Raw genomic sequence first — 19,354 nt, 5'->3', positions numbered from 1 at the left:
TTCTAAAATAGACACATCATGTGTTGCCTTCATTATGAGACTTATATAAGGCTTTTACAGTCATTTTGATGGTAGGCTATTATTCTAAAACAGACACATCATGTGTTGCCTTCATTATGAGACTTACATAAGACTTATATATCCATCCATTTTCTACCACTTGTCCCTTTTTGGGGTTCCGGGGGGTGTTGGAGCCTATCTGAGCTGCATTCGGGCGACTTATATATTATTATATTTACATTTTTTGCGGCTCCAAACAGATGTATTTTTGGTCCAATGTGGCTCCTTTAACATTTTTGGCTCGCCGACCCCTGGACTAAACAAAGAATTACACGTCGGTGACTCTTTTTGTTGCATAGAACTGCAAAAAAAAAAAAAAAAATGTATGGAGAAAGTTGCAAGTGCCAGCACTTTGATAAAGAAGGTGAGTAACACTGTTGCCGAAACACTTTTCTTTCTAACTGCCCGGTTGGTCTTCCAGGATGTAAATTAGCAATATGGCTTATTTTTATTCTGAATGACCCACATTGTTCCTTTCTAGGACTCCTCACTTTGTTATGTGATCCTCAAGGATATTTATGTCCGACTCGCTTAAAACGAGGCGACTTGCTTGTTCTGCACGCTAATCAGAGTATTAAATCTATTTTCTTCTGCATTTCTATGATAAAGCCTCTTTAATGCTCTAATCATCCACGCTCTACTGGCCCACAGGACTTACATCACACGTTCATGCGGCGGGCGAAGTCAGCAGCCTGACGGCAGTGCACCGTAGTCCTGGTCCTGCAGGACCCCGCAGTCCACCACGCCCTGGCCCACCTGGAAAACAGGATGCGTCGGCCTGGCTTACTCACTTTGTCAAGCGAAAGGAAAGCCCTCAGGAAGTGTGTCCACCATGCAAGACACCCAAATTTACCCTGTGGAAACAAAATAGTTCGTATTGGATCCATCTTTTTTTTATATAACACTTATATAACGATTTAAAGTCGTTTTGATAGTAGGCTATTATAGCTAATATAGACATTTCCATCATGTGTGGCCTTCATTATAACACTTATATAAGGCTTTTAAAGTCATTTTGACAGTAGGCTACTATAGCTAATATAGACACATCATGTGTGGCCTTCATTATAACTCTTACAGTGGGGCAAAAGAGTATTTAGTCAGCCACCGATTGTGGAAGTTCTCCCACTTAAAATAATGACAGAGGTCTGTAATTTTCATCATAGGTACACTTCAACTGTGAGAGACAGAATGTGGGGGAAAAAATCCATGAATTAACATTGTAGGAATTTTAAAGAATTTATTTGTAAATTATGGTGGAAAATAAGTATTTGGTCAACCATTCAAAGCTCTCACTGATGGAAGGAGGTTTTGGCTCAAAATTTCACGATACATGGCCCCATTCATTCTTTCCTTAACACGGATCAATCGTCCGGTCCCCTTAGCAAAAAAAAACGCCCCAAAGCATGATGTTTCCACCCCCATGCTTCACTGTAGGTATGGTGTTTTTGGGATGCAACTCAGTATTCTTCTTCCTCCAAACACGACGAGTTGAGTTTGTACCAAAAAGTTCTATTTTGGTTTCATTTGACCACATGACATTCTCCCAATCCTCTGCTGTATCATCCATGTGCTCTCTGGCAAACTTCAGACGGGCCTGGACATGCAATGGCTTAAGCAGGGGGACACGTCAGGCAGTGCAGGATTTGCGTCATCGAATCAATTTTAAACTCCTATTTGTTTTTAAATGTCTAAACAACCTCGCGCCAACATATCTCTCCGACCTCCTTCAGCCTTACTGCCCCACTCGATCCCTAAGATCAGCCGATCAGCTGCTACTGACGGTCCCTGACACAAGGCTGAAGCTTAGAGGTAACAGAGCTTTCGCTGCTGCTGCTCCCAAGCTCTGGAACGACCTACCTCTGAGTGTTAGACAAGCCTCCTCTCTTCATTTTTTATCATGTTCTGTTTGTGTTGTTGGGGCTTCACGGTGGAAGAGGGGTTAGTGCGTCTGCCTCACAATACGAATGTCCTGCAGTCCTGGGTTCAAATCCAGGCTCGGGATCTTTCTGTGTGGAGTTTGCATGTTCTCCCCGTGAATGCGTGGGTTCCCTCCGGGTACTCCGGCTTCCTCCCACCTCCAAATACATGCACCTGGGGATAGGTTGATTGGCAACACTAAATTGGCCCTAGTGTGTGAATGTGAGTGTGAATGTTGTCTATTTGTGTTGGCCCTGCGATGAGGTGGCGACTTGTCCAGGGTGTACCCCGCCTTCCGCCCGATTGTAGCTAAGATAGGCGCCAGCACCCCCCGCGACCCCAAAAGGGAATAAGCGGTAGAAAATGGATGGATGGGATGGATGTTTGTGTTGTTTGCCCGGTCTTCGTATTATCTTTTAACCTGTCCATTGTACAGCACTTTGGCTACCCCTGTGGTAAATTTTAAATGTGCTTTATAAATAAAGTTGATTTGATTTCATTTGATTCCCTGTCGGCGTAGTGTGTTACCGATGGTAACCTTTGTTACTTTGGTCCCAGCTCTCTGCAGGTCATTCACCAGGTCCCCCCGTGTGGTTCTGGGATTTTGCTCACCGTTCTCATGATCATTTTGACCCGACGGGATGAGATCTTGCGTGGAGCCCCAGATCGATGGAGATTATCAGTGGTCTTGTATGTCTTCCATTTTCTGATGATTGCTCCCACAGTTGTTTTTTTCACACCAAGCTGCTTGCCTATTGTAGATTCACTCTTCCCAGTCTGATGCAGGTCTACAATTCTTTTCCTGGTGTCATTCGACAGCTCTTTGGTCTTGGCCATATTAGAGTTTGGAGTCTCACTGTTTTAGGCTGTGCACAGGTGTCTTTTATACAGATAACGAGTTCAAACAAGTGCCATTAATACAGGTAACGAGTGGAGGACAGAAGAGCTTCTTAAAGAAGAAGTTACAGGTCTGTCTTCCTTGTTTGAAGTGACCAAATACTTATTTTCCACCATAATTTACAAATAAATTCTTTAAAATTCCTACAATGTGAATTCCTGGATTTTTTTTATCACATTCTGTCTCTCACAGTTGAAGTGTACCTATGATGAAAATTACAGACCTCTGTCATCAGTTTAAGTGGGAGAACTTGCACAATCGGTGGCTGACTAAATACTTTTTTGCCCCACTGTATACAAGGCTTTTACAGTCGTTTTGATAGTAGGCTATTATAGCTAATATAGACACCTCGTGTGTGGCCTTCATTATAACACTTATATAAGACTTTTACAGTCATCTTGAGAGTAGGCTATTATAGCTAATATTCACACATCATGTGTGAATATTATGTTATCAACTTTCTCCGAATATTACTTTTGCAGTTCTACACAACAAAAAGACTCACTTACGTGTACATTTTTTGTTTAGTCCAGGGGTCGACGACTCAAAAATGTTGAAGGAGCCATATTGGACTAAAAATACATTTGTCTGGAGCCGCAAAAATTTTTTATATAATATACAGTATATATAGAAGAGTCGCCCAAATGCAGCTGAGATCAGCTCCAGCACGACCTAGAACCCCAAAAAGGGACAAACAGTAGAAAATGGATGGATATTTAAGTATTAGATCTATCTTTTTTAATTTTTGAGTCACTTTTGCTCACTCCGGACCTGCCTGGAACGTGTTTTATCAGTCATTAATCTTGACTTACTCAATTTGATTAAAAAAAATAAAAATGAGGACAAACTGTTTTATTCATTTTTGTTTTGTACACAGTCATGGTCAAAGGTTTACATACACTTGTAAAGAACATAATGTCATGACTGTCTTGAGTTTCCAATGATTTCTACAACTCTGATTTTTTTGTGATAGAATGATTGGAGCACATGTGGGTCATAAAAAACATTCGTGAAGTTTGGTTTATTTTATGAATTTATTATGAGTCTACTGAAAATGTGAGCAAATCTGCTGGGTCAAAAGTATACATACAGCAATGTTAATGTTTGCGTACATGTCCCTTGGCAAGTTTCACTGCAAAAAGGCGCTCTTGGTAGCCATCCACAAGCTTGAATTTTTGACCACTCCTCTTGACAAAATTGGTGCAGTTCAGCTAAATTTGTTGCTTTTCTGACATGAACTTGTTTCTTCAGCATTGTCCACACATTTTCAGAGCACCCAGCATGGACGAATAGAACAAACAAGTAATTTTTTTTGTCTGCTGGCGGAAAACAAACATCCTAATCTCCGATTTGACTCCCTCCAACGGTCTTGACGTTGAGGAAACAGGACCAGGCTGTTCTGAAAACACCCCCGAGGACACCTCAATGAGAGACGCTTTTGACCTCCCTCCTTCCTCAACGACACCTGGAGTCAAACTTTTGCAGATCGGCCTCAGTCTAAAAAACGTTACATCATCACACCCAAAACAACTGGGCATACGCGCAGACACCTACCCATGCCTTCACCACCGCTTTTTCCCCTCGGGGTGATGGTCGGATGGCAGCGCTTCAAAGCAGCAGTCGCCTTCCAGGGCCCCAACTCCCCGGCCCTCTGTTGCGAGTTTGTCATGATTAAATGTAACTTGTTTATGTGTGCATTGCACAGAGATTTTTTCCCACTAGAGTGGGACCCCCTTAGGACCCCAGTCTAGATTGTATTTTTTTACTTCTCTTCTTCCCCAGCGTTTTACCTTTTCCCATCTTTTACGGGGCGCCTCGTGGCGACCCATCAGCGTTCCTGTTCTGTAACCCTGTACACTGTTTGTTTGTCTAATCTTGAACGGTGTTGTGCTGTAAACAAAAATGTTGTTGTTCTTGTTGCAATGACAATAAAGACCTACCTACCTACCTAAGTCAGGACATTGGGAAGGCCATTCTAAAAACCTTCATTCTAGCCTGATTTAGCCATTCCTTTACCACTTTTGACGTGTTTTGGGGGTCATTGTCCTGTTGGAACACCCAAATGCACTCAAGACCCATAGATCTGATGATTTTAGGTTGTCCTGAAGAATTTGGAGGTAATCCTCTCTGTAAAGCCCCAGTTCCATTGGCAGCAAAACAGGCCCAGAGCATAATACTACCACCACCATGCTTGACGACAGGAATGGTGTTTCTGGGATTAAAGGCCTCACCTTTTCTCCTCCAAACATATTGTTGGGTATTGTGGCCAAACTGTTATGTCGGAAACGCATTGTAGATGCGCGTGGTGTCACCCCAAGATGCACGAGGACCAGACAGGCAGGAATAGCAGGTAAGAGCGTGGTTTAATATAAAAATGATAAAATAACACTGGAACAAAAGGCAAAATAAAGCACGTGCCTATGCACGGGAAGCTAATGCTAAACTTAGCATGCAGTCAAAAAAGTCCAAGAAGAGCGTACCAAGCGCACGGAAGCTAAGGAGCTACTTAGCAAAGGTACAAAAGATTTAGGAAATGCCAACGTGACTGTTGCTTACCGCAAAACAAACCATCCAGGAAGAACTGAGGTCGAAAACAGGCTTAAATACTCAAGCAAACAATCAAACTCAGGTGCGTGTAAGAACAAGAGCAGGTGGGACAAATGTGAAACCAAGGTAACCAGAAAAAACAAGTAAGTGCACAAACCAGGGAACGGAAGACTCAAAAAATAATCAAGAAACACAAAAAGGCTCGAAACCCAAAACCAGGAGGCGGATCATAACACAAACAGCTCCATTTTTGTTCCATCTGACATCACATGGACAAAGATAAGACCTTGTGGAAGAAAGTTCTGTGGTATATAAAAGGTATATACAGTATTGGGGTAATATGATCAAACTTTCCCTTTCTTGTCAAAAGTCTAGCAGCCGCATTTTGTACCAACTGTAGTCTTTTAATACTCGACAAGGAAAATAATACGTTACAGTAATCGAGACAAGACTTGACGAATGCATGAATAATGATCTCAGCGTGGCTGGTGGACAAAACGGAACACATTGAAAGAAGGCTGTTTTAGTAACACTCTTAATGTGTGACTCAAATGAGAGTCGGGTCGAAGATAACGCCCAGATTGTTGTTAACGACTGTGGATGAATACCAAAAGCGCCTTGTCAAGGGACATGTAAGCAAATATTAACATTGCTGTATGTATAGTTTTGACCCTGCAGATTTGCTCACATTTTCAGTAGACCCATAATGAATTCATAAGAGAACCAAACTTCATGAATGTTTCTTGAGACGAACAAGTATGTGCTCTAATCACACTATCACAAAAAAATTTGAGTTGAGGAAATGATTGTAAACTCAAGACAGCCATGACATTATGTTCTTTACAAGTGTATGTCAACCTTTGACTGCAACTGTGTATAAATAAATTGATAATTTGATTTAAAGATCAAAACTAGGAACCCAAGTACTAAGCCTTGGGGGACCCCTTTCAAGACCACACACCTGGATAGATACAGATAAGTGAAGATTAAATTACTATCTTCTTTCATGTGGAAATCGAGTCATTCTGCTGGTCCTCTGCAGTCTGCATAAAGTCAGGAAGACGTGCACATGGAAACAATGCAGTGTTTTGATAACAATGTTGTGTGGTGACATCTCGTTAGCTAAATGCCCTGCTGGATTTTGGCAGTTTGAAACCCGGTTACGCCCAAAGCTGACATGTGTCATGTTGCGTTCACACTGGAGTGTTGTGTAACAACGGGGAAATCCTCCCTGAAGGAATTGGTCAACTGACCTTTTGTCATATTTTCAGTCACTTCCCGTCTGCTTCCCCAGGATGAGAGAGTTGACTAAGTCATTTGTCACTGCCGCCACGTTAAAGTCAGCTCAGGGTTATTCTCCCCCCCCAACTTTACTTTGTAATGGTAAAGAATATCCTGACATGTTTACTCTTGTTTATGAATGACATCATCATGCAATTCTTCTATTGGTACTTCAGCGTTGGACACAGATTCAGTAGAACCTCAATTTACAAATCTTTCTATTGGTCAATTTCTTCATTTAAGAACCTTTTAGATGACGTCAAATAAGCCTCCGTTTATGAACCATGCCTAGATCTGTGTACGGACACTTCATTCATTCATTCATTCTGTGTCCCGCCTGCAGACGAAAAGCAGGGCACGGAATTTTTGGGGAGCCGGCACCCTATCTTACCCACTAGTGTGTCTCTTTGGTGTATTTTTTCACCTTTTGACAAGTTTTTCCCAATTTGCTAACATAATATGGGTTCAAAAAAGACAACAGATTAGCGTAGAAAGGAGGAAATTGCGGTAGAGCTAAAAAAACAACAACAAAAAAACGGACCAAATGTATTGTTTGGCCGGCATCATGGTGATGCCCGATTCGTTTTTCCAAGAATGCAGTCGGGCTAGAACACAGTGCGAAGGTAAGAAATTATAGATTTAGTCAAAACAAACTGAACTAGCATGGGCTCTACAAAAGAACCAAAAACGCTAGCATGGGAGCTAGAGAAAAAAACAGAAACACTTGTACTAGGCACAAAAGGCAAAACAAAAACTACTAGCATGAGAGCTAGAGGAAAACAAATGCATAGCGCGAAAGCTAGCAAGTAGAAACATGAATTCGTTACTGTTGCGAAACACAAACTAGGATCCGAGAAAGAATGAACACTGAAGGCAGGCTTAAATACTGGCAGTAATCAAGAGAAACAGGTGTGCGTCAACAGCGAGTAGCAGGTGGAACTAATATGAAACCATGGTAACAGAACAAAACAGGAACTAAGGAAGTCAAACAAAATGTGATACAAGATGGAACAAAACTAGAATAGAGAAAAGAGCACACTGGTATATAATCCCCACCCAATACATTTTTCCCCCATTTATTAGCCACACCAGTCTTATAGGCCCAATGTGAAATTAATTATTTACACAGAAATATTTCATGAATGTTTATTTACATACCTAAACTGTTTCCAAACAGTGTCTGTGGCCCGGCAGTAAAACGGCGGATCAAACAAAACAGAAGTCTTCGTCATGGACCCACAAGCTGCGGAAGCTAGTTCACAATCAGCTAAACAGACTAAATAACTCCACGGTGAAGTTTTGGTGAATTTACCGAGGAATTTGTGAGACCAAAACAATACAAAAAGAATGCTTGTTGTAATTTTATAATATTAACACACTTGCAGGCATTTTAGCATATTAGCTATGGGTAACGACGGTCTTGTCGTTGCATTACAATAGCAAGTACAAATATGCACGAAAACACTCTTACACACATGGGATGGTTTTGTAAGTAAGAATTGTTTCAGTTGTATTGTAAAACTTACAAACATTACTTGGAGTGATGAATGAAGGATCCTTTTGAGCAGAAACGCTATGGACAACTTTACTTTTGGTTTGATGCAAAACAGGAAGGTCCCGCCTGCATGGCGAAGTTGGTAGAGCGGCTGTGCCAGCAATCTGAGGGTTACTGGTTCAATCCCCACCTTCTACCATCCTAGTCACGTCCGTAGTGTCCTTGGGCAAGACACTTCACCCTTGCTCCTGATGGGTCCTGGTGAGCGCCTTGCATGGCAGCTCCTGCCATCAGTGCGTGAATGTGTGTGTGAATGGGCGAATGTGGAAATACTGTCAAAGCGCTTTGGGCTCCTTAAAAAGGGGTAGAAAAGCGCTATACAAGTACAACCCATTTACCATTTGCATGATATGTGTGACCACTCCTTTTAGAGGCGGCCTCAGTGATGTTGACTGGGGAACTCCTGAATAAATAGAGAGACGCGGGAGCTGTACCCTAGAGCGTAGGGCGAGACTGTGACTAAGCGTGCAGCTCCATGCGTTCTCCTCAAGAGCTAAATTGAACTCTGTCTCTGCATGACTCCTTGCTTCTTGTCTGTTTAATAGATGTCATCAGTGTTTGAACCTGACAGTTTGATGTAAAACAGGCAGAACATTTTCAAAAATGTTCATGCGTTTTGTCGTGTAGAATGGGGTCTGGAGCACAGTCGTTCGATATGTCTGGGAACGCTACTGACATAATCCTTGATATAGCTCGACAAAAATCATTTTTTGATAAAATATAGGGATCTATTCCATTGCATAGTTTGATTTTTCTGTTCGTATATGCTTTTTTGCAGGAAGATTTAAGCCTCTTGTGTACTCAAGATAGTGTGTGCACTGCTTGTTGTACAACCGCCATTTGGTTTTCACTTCTGGAAAGAAGTCACGTGTCAAAACATAAGTAATGGCTATGTTTTACAAGTCGGAGTTCAAAGTGTAGGAAAAAAGTAGCAGCTTATAGTCCTGAATTTACAGTATTTCGGAGGCGTGCATTAAAAGGCCCATCCATTTTCTACTGCTTGTCCCTCTTCGGGGTCGCGGGGGTGCTGGAGCCTATCCCATATGAGCAGAGCAATCTGTTGCTCCCTCCCCCACTAAAAATAATGAACCCGTCAAAGTAAATGTCCTCTTTTTCAACATTTTCATTCACTCACTTCTGCGACTTTCCGCACGTCTGCGTAACGTCACACAAGTCCATGGGTCAGGGGTCCTGATGGTGGCCCGGTTTGACAAACTTGCTCTGCAGGAAAACTCTGGGGACACAAAGTCCTTCCTTCTTGTTGACCGTTTCTCTCATGACGTACTCGTTAGCCTGGCACAGGAGGCCCGCCTCCGAGAACAGCGCCGCCAAGAAGTCTGCGAGCACAGACACAATGCATTCTGGGACGTGGTCGGGAAATACTTGCACATGTGGGGCGCATTCACGGACCTTTGGAGAAGAAGTAGGATCTGGTTCCGTCCTGGCGCACGTAAAAGTTCTCCGCCAGTTTGCTGCTCGCTTTGAACCTGCGCATGGCGTGGTCGTGCAGGCCGTAGTCCCGGAACAGGACCGTGCCGCCGGGCTTCAGCACCGTGCTGACGTTGCGCACGGCCCGCGCCATCTTGGCGGGATGAATGGCCGACAGCACGAAGATGAGCGTGACCGCGTCCACGCTGGCCTCGGGGATGTTGTCGCGCAGGTCGTCCTGGGTCAGGTCACACTGGAAGGCCCTGCAGCGACCGCGACTGTAAAGGGGATTGTTCTGACAACACAAACCAGAACCTTCTTAGTGGGTTTACACCAATGGTTCCCAAACTTTTGCAGGCTGGCGCCCCCTTGGCTCCCCAGTGAATTCCTAGCGTATATACTGATATATATTGCGTGACAATATATATCAGTGAATGCACCACCCTAACCAGCTCAACACAACACAACACGGCGCGTTCTGGCGAGTCCCCAATTTCATGTTGACTTAAACTCAAGACGATGTTGACCGCCAGAATGCGGTTTTTATTATAAGATAAAATTCTGAACATTACAAGCTTGAAATTACAAACCTGAGCTTTTGCTTTTGTAGTCTATGCTGTCGGATCTGACTGGGCCAGAGCGGCGTGTGGTAACCGGACCCTGACGCGTCGTCCACTGACTCGTCCTGCTGCACGTGTTGTGTACAAATCGTCAAAACAACGTTCGAACTTCTGACTTCGACTTCGGACTGCCGCCCCCCTACCACCCCCTTCTTCCTCACCGCCCCCCCAGATCTTTCCACCGCCCCCCGGTACCGCCCACTTTGGGAACCACTGGTTTACACGTACTCTTGCAAAAACATTAGGGATCGACCAATTCTCGCCGTTGATATCTAAGATTTTCACATATATCGCTAAACTTCCATTTTTTGCAGGGAGTTCCAGTTTTTGTCCTTCTATCCAGGAATCTTCCTCCCGTTTTTGTGTGTTTTGTTCGCAGCACTTGGAGCATAGTTGTTAGAATAATTATGAATATATCATCACACAACTTTTATGCTTAAGGGGCCGTTGCTATAATTACTGTCCATTGTGCTGAAGTGGTATTTTTTCTTTGTCTTTGCAAAGCTCGCATTCCAAAAGATTGCAAGCCAGTCTGGTATCAGCATCTGTGTCCAAGAGCGGCCTGCTGACTGCCAAGGCCGAACATTGCCGTGACGCAGACAGAGCAGAGACAAGGCGATATCACCAGCGTCAACACATTTGCATTTTTGTATAATCATATACTGTGTCTTACTGGAGTTATCGGGATTACACCCTTCCCCTGAGCGACAGCTTCAGTGATGAAACCAGGGACCTCCCAAATACATTCGAGGAAGCACGCGGGCTGGACTTTTAGAACATCGTTTGGATCTGTAACTAGAATACAGTCCAAAACACGTGTCTCCTCACTGAGCCAAATTGAACTCTGTCTCTGTGTGATTCCTTGCTTCTCGTCTGTTTAATAGATGTGATCAGTGTTTGAAACTGACTATAGGCTCATCAAATAGCGCCAAGAGTTTTTATGTTTCTTCACTCGGTCAATTAACACTACAAAAGCGATGGGCGGACATGAAAATGACAGAAAATATGCCTCTGCCAAAAAATCCAAACTTTGTATAAATATCTTGACAAATACGAGATTATTATATACCATATTTTCCGGACTATAAGGCGCACTTAAAATCATTTTTTTTCTCAAAACTCGACAGTGCGCCTTAAAAACCTGATGTAAGGAATAATGTTGGTTGTGCTTACCCACCTTGAAGCTATTTTATTTGGTACAATGTATAAACATGGTAAATGGCAGTCAAACATAAGCGATAAGTATAGACTGCACTATGATGGGACTCAAGTAAACGACACCAACATGTTTTATGTCCCATTGAAAATATAGAACATTACACACGGCGCTCAAAAATCTATCAAAAATGTTTTAGTAGAACTTTGGTGAGCTATGAAGCCGCACCACTTGAAGGATTGTCGGCGCATTAAACATCGGGATATTATAATGGTGTGTGTATAAGGTGATTATCTGGCGTTTTGTTTTGCAATATTATGCAAAAGCAACTTTTAAACTGTATTTGGGATCTGCATAAATCCTGAAAAATTGCGCGTATCCGCCTTAGTAGTCCGTGACGACACCGTAGTCGATAATCTTCTTCTTTTTCTCTATCTTCTTGTTATGTGAAATTCATCCACCGCTTTTGCCATTTCTATTTTAAAGTACTGTAAATTTCTTACTTATATCAGTCAGAAAACTCGCCATGAACGCGCTAAAACATACCGGTGTAGTGACTTTACATTATTCACCCAAATAACTATTATTGATTGAAGTAAAGTCTGAATGTCATTAAAACAGTTAGCGCCATCTTTTGACACTTCCTCCACTCCCGTCCTTGCACGCTACACCGCTACAACAAAGATGACGGGTAGAAGAAGCTGTGGAAGGTGACCCACGTGAATAAGACCTGCCCACAAAATGGCGCATCCGGAAGTGACTGTCAGAAAGTGGCTTTAAGATGTGTAAAACATCATCTATGCAACATTTTGACCAAAGGACCACCATTATGTGTTATGTAGACCACAAGGAAGTATTTTACATTAAGAAAAATTATATAATAACATGACTCCTTTAATGCGCCTTAAAATCCGGTGAGCCTTATATGTGAAAAAAGATATTAAAAAATAGACCATCATCGGCAGTGCGCCTTATAATCCGATGCGTCTTATGGTCCGGAAAATACGGTATGTAAAGAAGAGCAGGCAGTGGCTTGCACATTCTCATACTTTCTGTAACACCCAGGAATAAGTGTCAGCCATCTTGAAAAATGTCTCAACTATAATCTATGCGAACTGAGCCCAGAATTGTTTAGTTTTTGTAAATGTTCAGAATATTTAAAAATCCTATTATGCATATCAATCATCGCATGAGAAATTATTGTTGTAAATTGTGTTACAAATTAAAAACAGGAAGTGAACATGTGTTAGTAATTGATTTAACATGTAAAGAGGGTACGAATAAATGCCATTTGCTTCTTCCTTCTCCTTTTTGGACATGTTGTAAGGAGAAATTAAATATGTAAATTATCATATTGAAACTGTATACATGTTAAAAATAAACTTCAACCAAGTAACAAATATTTCATAATCCTAGGAAAAAATATTTAAAAAAACAAATTAAAGCCAGCTGTTTACTGACATATACTATTCATGTTTAAATAAATTTTACTGCAAAAGAATATCAGCTCCAAATATTGATTATCAGCTTCCTTGACGACTAATAATCAGGATTGGTATCGGCCCGAAAAAAACATATTGGCAGATCTCTAATAAACATCTATTTTTGAATGGTAGCAAAATTAGCATACTAATCAGCACATAAATGACCAGAAGAGCTTGATGTTCTCTCACTTTGACAAAGTCCACAGCTCTTGGCGAGAAGTCACAGGCGTAAACGAAGATGTTGCCCTCATCCTCCAGCAGAGGGAAGATACAATTCCCGACACCGCAGCCGGCCTCCAGCAGGACCAGCCTCTGGGACTCTGGCTGCAAGTAGAGAAAAACACAAAAATGCACATTTTTGTGTTTGTTTATTCACATGAAGATGTAAGAGAAGGAAAATGTTCAAATATTTTTTCACTCCTACACACACACACACACACACACACACACACACACACACACACACACACACACACACACACACACACACACACACACACACACACACACACACACACACACACACACACACACACACACACACACACACACACACACACATTAGGTCACGAAAAAACACAAAGGCTATTCAGTGGATTTTCCCTGCAACCTAAAGCTTAACAAAAACAGAGTATATGATTTGTGAAAATGAAATAGTCCCATCTAGCCAGTTTTGTCATGTGAACCGCATTAGTCAAGGTGAACATAGAAAGAAAACACTCTACTTAAAGCCCTCAAATCTGAAATTAATTAATTTATGCAACCTAAATATTCATAAAAACAGTTTATTATCTTAGAGGAATATTTACCCACCTTTGGACAGGGTGGACCGTACATGAGATATCATCTCAAGGACATAACATGAATGCACCCTGTGTTTTCTATCCTTGCAAACACACACACATTGTATCCCACTTACGTTCCTGAGGAAGAGGTAGCAGGGACGAGACGAAGGCAGAAGAATGTGTGGCGCACACACGCACGCGCACACACACACACACACACACAAACACACACACACACACACACACACACACACAGTTAACTTTCCGTTTCGATCCCTGCCTAAGCACGCTAGGAAGGCCCGGTCATCTCTCCAACGCTGGCATTGCTATTGGTTGTACTCACTCTTTTTGTATAGAATCTATTATTATTCACCAATTCCAGTCAACTCTATTTATTTTGGTCAGCCTTAGAATAAAATAATATTCCCTCCTAAAGAAAAGCTCCCAATAATTATTAGGGAAACGTCTGAGATAGGCACCAGCGCCCCCGCAACCCCGAAGGGAATAAGCGGTAGTAAATGGATGGATGGATGGGCTCACCTGCCCTGGCTTCCTGTGCACTTAAGATGTGACTTTAAGGTTGTACTACTTACGTATAAAATACTAAAGGGTTTAGCTCCATCTTATCTTGCTGATTGTATTGTACCATATGTCCCAGCAAGAAATCATCTGTGCATCAGTTGGAGACGTCTCTGCACTGCTGACCTGTCTCCACTCAGGATGATCTCCTGCTGGCCCCACTATGGACTGGACTCTCTCTACTATGTTAGATCCACTATGGACTGGACTCTCTCTACTATGTTAGATCCACTATGGACTGGACTCTCATTGTTATGTTAGATCCACTATGGACTGGACTCTCACTATTATGTTAGATCCACTACGGACTGGACTCTCACACTATTATGTTGGATCCACTATGGACTGGACTCTCATTATTTTGTTAGATCCACTATGGACTGGACTCTCACTATTATGTTATTTCCACAATGGACTGGACTTTCACAATATTTTGTTAGATCCACTATGGACTGGACTCTAACAATTATGTTAGATCCACTATGGACTGGAGTCTCACACTATTATGTTAGATCCACTATGGACTGGACTCTCACCATTATGTTAGATCCACTATGGACTGGACTCTAACTATTATGTTTGATTCACTATATGGACTGGACTCTAACACTACTATGTTAGATCCACTATAGACTGGACTCTCATTATCATGTTAGCCCCACTATGGACTGGACTCTCACTATTATGTTAGATCCACTATGGACTGGAGTCTCACTATTATGTTGGATCCACTATGGACTGGACTCTCACTATTACGTTAGATCCACTATGGACTGGACTCTCACTATTATGTTAGATCCACTATGGACTGGACTCTCACTATTATGTTAGATCCACTATGGACTGGACTCTCACTATTATGTTAGATCCACTATGGACTGGACTCTCACTATTATGTTAGATCCACTATGGACTGAACTCTCACTATTATGTTAGATCCACTATGGACTGAACTCTCACTATTATGTTGGATCCACTATGGACTGGACTCTCACTATTATGTTAGATCCACTATGGACTGGACTTTCACAATATTATGTTAGATCCACTATGGACAGGACTCTTACTATTATGTTAGATCTACTATGGACTTATTCTCACTATTATGTTTGATTCACTATGGACTGGACTCTAACACTACTATGTTAGATCCACTATAGACTGGACTCTCATTATGTTAGCTCCACTATGGACTGGACTATCACAATATCATGTTAGATCCACTATGGACTGGACTTCCACCCTATTATGTTAGATCCACTATGGACTGGACTCTCACACTATTATGTTAGATCAACTATGGACTGGACTCTCCTAATATTATGTTAGATCCACTATGGACTGGACTCTCCTAATATTATGTTAGATCCACTACAGACTGGACTCTCATTATTATGTTAGATCCACTTGATGTCCATTGCAACAAGGTTTCTCATTGTCATCCCATTGGGTTGAGTTTTTCCTTGCCCTGATGCGGGATCTGAGCCGATGTCGTTGTGGCTTGTGCAGCCCTTTGAAACACTTGTGATTTAGAGCTATAGAAGTAAACTTTGATTGATTTTTAACCCAATTAGATGAAATGACATCATCTCCCACGGCACACCAGACAATATCTCACATAGTGCCGCAGCACAGTGGTTGAAAAACACTGTCTTAGAGGACATACGCAAGCTGTACACTGACTACTTTAAATGGATGTGTTCCCCCCCCCACAACTGTCTTAGCTCACCTCTCTGCACGCCTTGAGCTCCTCGAACTCTCTGCCGGTCCAATGTCGGTCCTTGAAGAAATGCGTGCTGTTTCTTTTGTAGAACAAGTCCCAGTTCTTCTGCGCTTCTTCTTCCAGTTTCATCTGCTTGAAGGCCGGCACCAAAGTATGCTGGGCGGCCACCAAAGTCAACTTGTTCTCCTGACGAGTCGAACGTTCTAGAACAACACTTTGACCAACTCCATCGTTATCAACTCGGACTTCATCGTCCGGAGAAAAAGTTTCAGACATGATGAATTAAAAATATGTATCTTCAAATTTGTGCTAATTAATCGTTATATGATTATGTTTGCTATAAAAACTAACAAAAGTATGTCTTTTTTTGCTGAGACCTCTATCTTGTGCGTGTACTCCAAATGTCCGTGGAGAACTTGGATTACTACAAGGTTCCGCCTGTCAGGGCGTCATATTTGAATTATTTGTATGTTATTTATGTTTATTATTATTAATAATATATTATTATTTGTTTTTTGTCTATTTAATTGATGTATTTGTAGATACTTTTTTTTTATTTTTTGCTGTTTCTTTTTTTATTTGGGGTGGGGGTTGTTGGTGGTATGGTTGGGATACAAACAAAAAATATTTTGACATTTAGGGCAGATATATGATGTATGTGAATATGATGTAATGGATAGGAATGTCTGATACTGGATGTCAATAAAAATAAAATGAAAAAAAAAAAACAATTAATAATTTTCTACATACAGTAAAAGCCAAATGAGTCAATAATTCATGCTACTATCACCTCTCATTCACATACAAATAATGAATGTGTCCAGTAACTTGTATCCATCCATACATATTATGTATATTTATATATTATGTACCTGGGGATAGGTTGATTGGCAACACTAAATTGGCCCTATAGTGTGTGAATGTGTGTGTGAATGTTGTCTATCTGTGTTGGCCCTGCAATGAAGTGGCGACTTGTCTAGGGTGTACACCGCCTTCCGCCTGATTGCAGCTGAGAGAGGCACCAGCACCCCCCGCGACCCCAAAGGGAATAAGCGGATAAGCGGTAGAAAATGGATGGATGGATGCATATTTTTTTTTCTTTCTTTCTTTCTTAGTTTATTTCGAACATGAGCACATTTACAACACAATACATCAAACAATTTTTAACACCTCACATCACATCATGTCCGAAAAGGACATTTGTGAAAATAAGCAGTAGAGAACTGCATGTATCGATCCCATCACACTCATTATTACCGTAAAAAAAAAAAAAAAAAAAAAAAAAAAAAAAAAATATATATATATATATATATATATATATATATATATATATATATATATATTTAAAAAATATATATACTTTTATGCTTTGTTATGTGTAAATTTTAGAAGCCGGGCAATTATTTCTGACCACTTGCATGACAAATAAAGTATTTTTTTTTTTTTGCCTAAAATTCCGAATCTTGACGACAAACAAACGGGAATCTTTAAGTGAAACTTTAAGAGGAAAAAGTCGACGTAAAACAAACGTGTTGTTTTATTTATTTCGTGAAAGAGAGGTAACGACAAGTCGTGTATTGTGTGGCTCACGACATGACGTCACCACAAACGTTTAACGCGTTTAAATAATAATAAAAAAAAATGATGTGTATTTTTTAATCGAAACAAATTTGCGAGTGCAAATGCACATTTCGTTATCCATGTTGTAGTTATAATATTGGTTCAATTAAAAATAAATTATTTTTTTGGGGCACGTTAAACAGCGTCAGGAAGAGGTTGGACAACAGTGAGTATGTCTTTAAATAATTACTTTGGGGATTTTTTTTTAAATTAACACTTATTATTTACATCTTGGCAAATAACAATATATACCGCATATAATGATACGTTTAATAAGTGCATTACACAAAATGTGTTTGTTTTATTCATTTTAGGACAAGTATGTTCATCACGTGACTCTTCGCTCACTACAAGTGTCCGTGTAGAACTTGGATTAGTATAAGCTTCCGCCTGTCGTGACGTCATATTTGAATTGTTTGGTGGTGGAAAAACAAATCCCCAAATGTTGTTTGATGCCAATAAAATAATAAAATGTGTACTTATACATTACTAGAAACAAATGTAGAAGGTATTTTATTTATTCATACATTTTAACAAAACGTTCACGATGGTTCTCCTTGCTTTGATATTACTTTCAGAACGACCCCAGTTCTGAATGTGCATTTTAAAGGGTTAAATATATTAAAAAGTCACATTTTAGCATTACAGAAGTATAAAATCAACACACAGGCCGTCGTGTCTTTCACTGAAATGTGTCCGGGTACTTCTGTTTGCTAGAACATTTTCTAATTGGCTCAATAGTTTACAATTATCAATCAAATCTTGGAGAATGATTAGGAGTGCAATATCCCTTAAATTTACATCTTTGTTAAAAACTTAGAAAGTGATTTAGGTAGTCCTTTTTGTCTTTTTTTCATATATTTTTATTATTATTTATTTATATTTAATACTCTATCTTTATTTGCTTTTGTTTTGTTTCCTTGTTTTTGAAAGTACCTTGACTGTTGAGTGAATTATATACGGATGTTTGTTGTTAAATAATAAAAATCAAAAAATCAAATGAAAAATAGCAATTTCCGGTCCCGATGGCGATATATGAAACAAAACATCTGTTTTTGGTTTGTTTTTCATTTCTGTTGACTGGTGATTTTTAGGCTTTTTTGAATGACAAATAATCAAAATTAAACCTTTTTATATAAAAAATACATTAAAAAATAGCTACTGTCGGTGTCCGGGTACTTCTGTTTACTAGAACATTTTCTAATTGGCTTAATGGTTTACAATTATCAATCAAATCTTGGGGGATGATTAAGAGTACAAAAGCCCTTAAATTGATGTCTTTGTTAAAAACATTTAAATATATATATATATATATATATATATATATATATATATATATATATATATATATATATATAAATTATTAATACATATGCATATATATATACATATATAGAATTATTAATACATATATATACATACGTATATATATATATTATTAATACGTATATATATATATGTATATTTATATAATTTAAAAATACACACATATATATGTATATATATATTTTTTTTTAGATTATTATTTATTACTCTACTTGTATTTTCTTTTGTTTTCATTCCTTTTTGTTGAAAGTGCCTTAATTTGTTTTTCAATAAATTAAATAAATAAATACAATTGAAAAATAGCAACTTCCGGTTCTGATGTCGATATATGGAACAAAACACCTGTTTTTTGGTTTGTTTTTCATTTCGGTC

The 19,354-nt window shown here is 40.0% G+C and overlaps 1 protein-coding gene across 2 annotated transcripts; it reads right to left on the bottom strand.

Moving 5' to 3' along the window:
• Positions 1-698: 698 nt before the first annotated feature.
• mettl6 (methyltransferase 6, methylcytidine) lies at positions 699-16,459 on the bottom strand. Of its 2 annotated transcripts, XM_061915396.1 has the most exons (5): positions 16,043-16,459; positions 13,139-13,273; positions 9,672-9,984; positions 9,397-9,598; positions 699-914 (listed from the first exon to the last, which is right to left on the bottom strand). In XM_061915396.1, exons 1-4 carry the CDS (start codon positions 16,310-16,312, stop codon positions 9,444-9,446), a joined length of 873 nt encoding a protein of 290 aa, XP_061771380.1. In that variant the 5' UTR covers positions 16,313-16,459; the 3' UTR covers positions 699-914; positions 9,397-9,443. The 2 variants fall into 2 exon arrangements, with proteins under 2 accessions (XP_061771380.1, XP_061771378.1); XM_061915394.1 differs by lacking the exon at positions 699-914 and having other exon boundaries at positions 7,767-9,598; positions 16,043-16,458.
• Positions 16,460-19,354: the final 2,895 nt, after the last annotated feature.

The sequence above is a fragment of the Nerophis ophidion genome, linkage group LG11 (assembly GCF_033978795.1).
Source record: "Nerophis ophidion isolate RoL-2023_Sa linkage group LG11, RoL_Noph_v1.0, whole genome shotgun sequence".
Classification (NCBI taxonomy): domain Eukaryota; kingdom Metazoa; phylum Chordata; class Actinopteri; order Syngnathiformes; family Syngnathidae; genus Nerophis; species Nerophis ophidion.
Note: the sequence above shows the minus strand (reverse complement) of the source record. Positions and strands in the feature narration are given on the sequence as shown.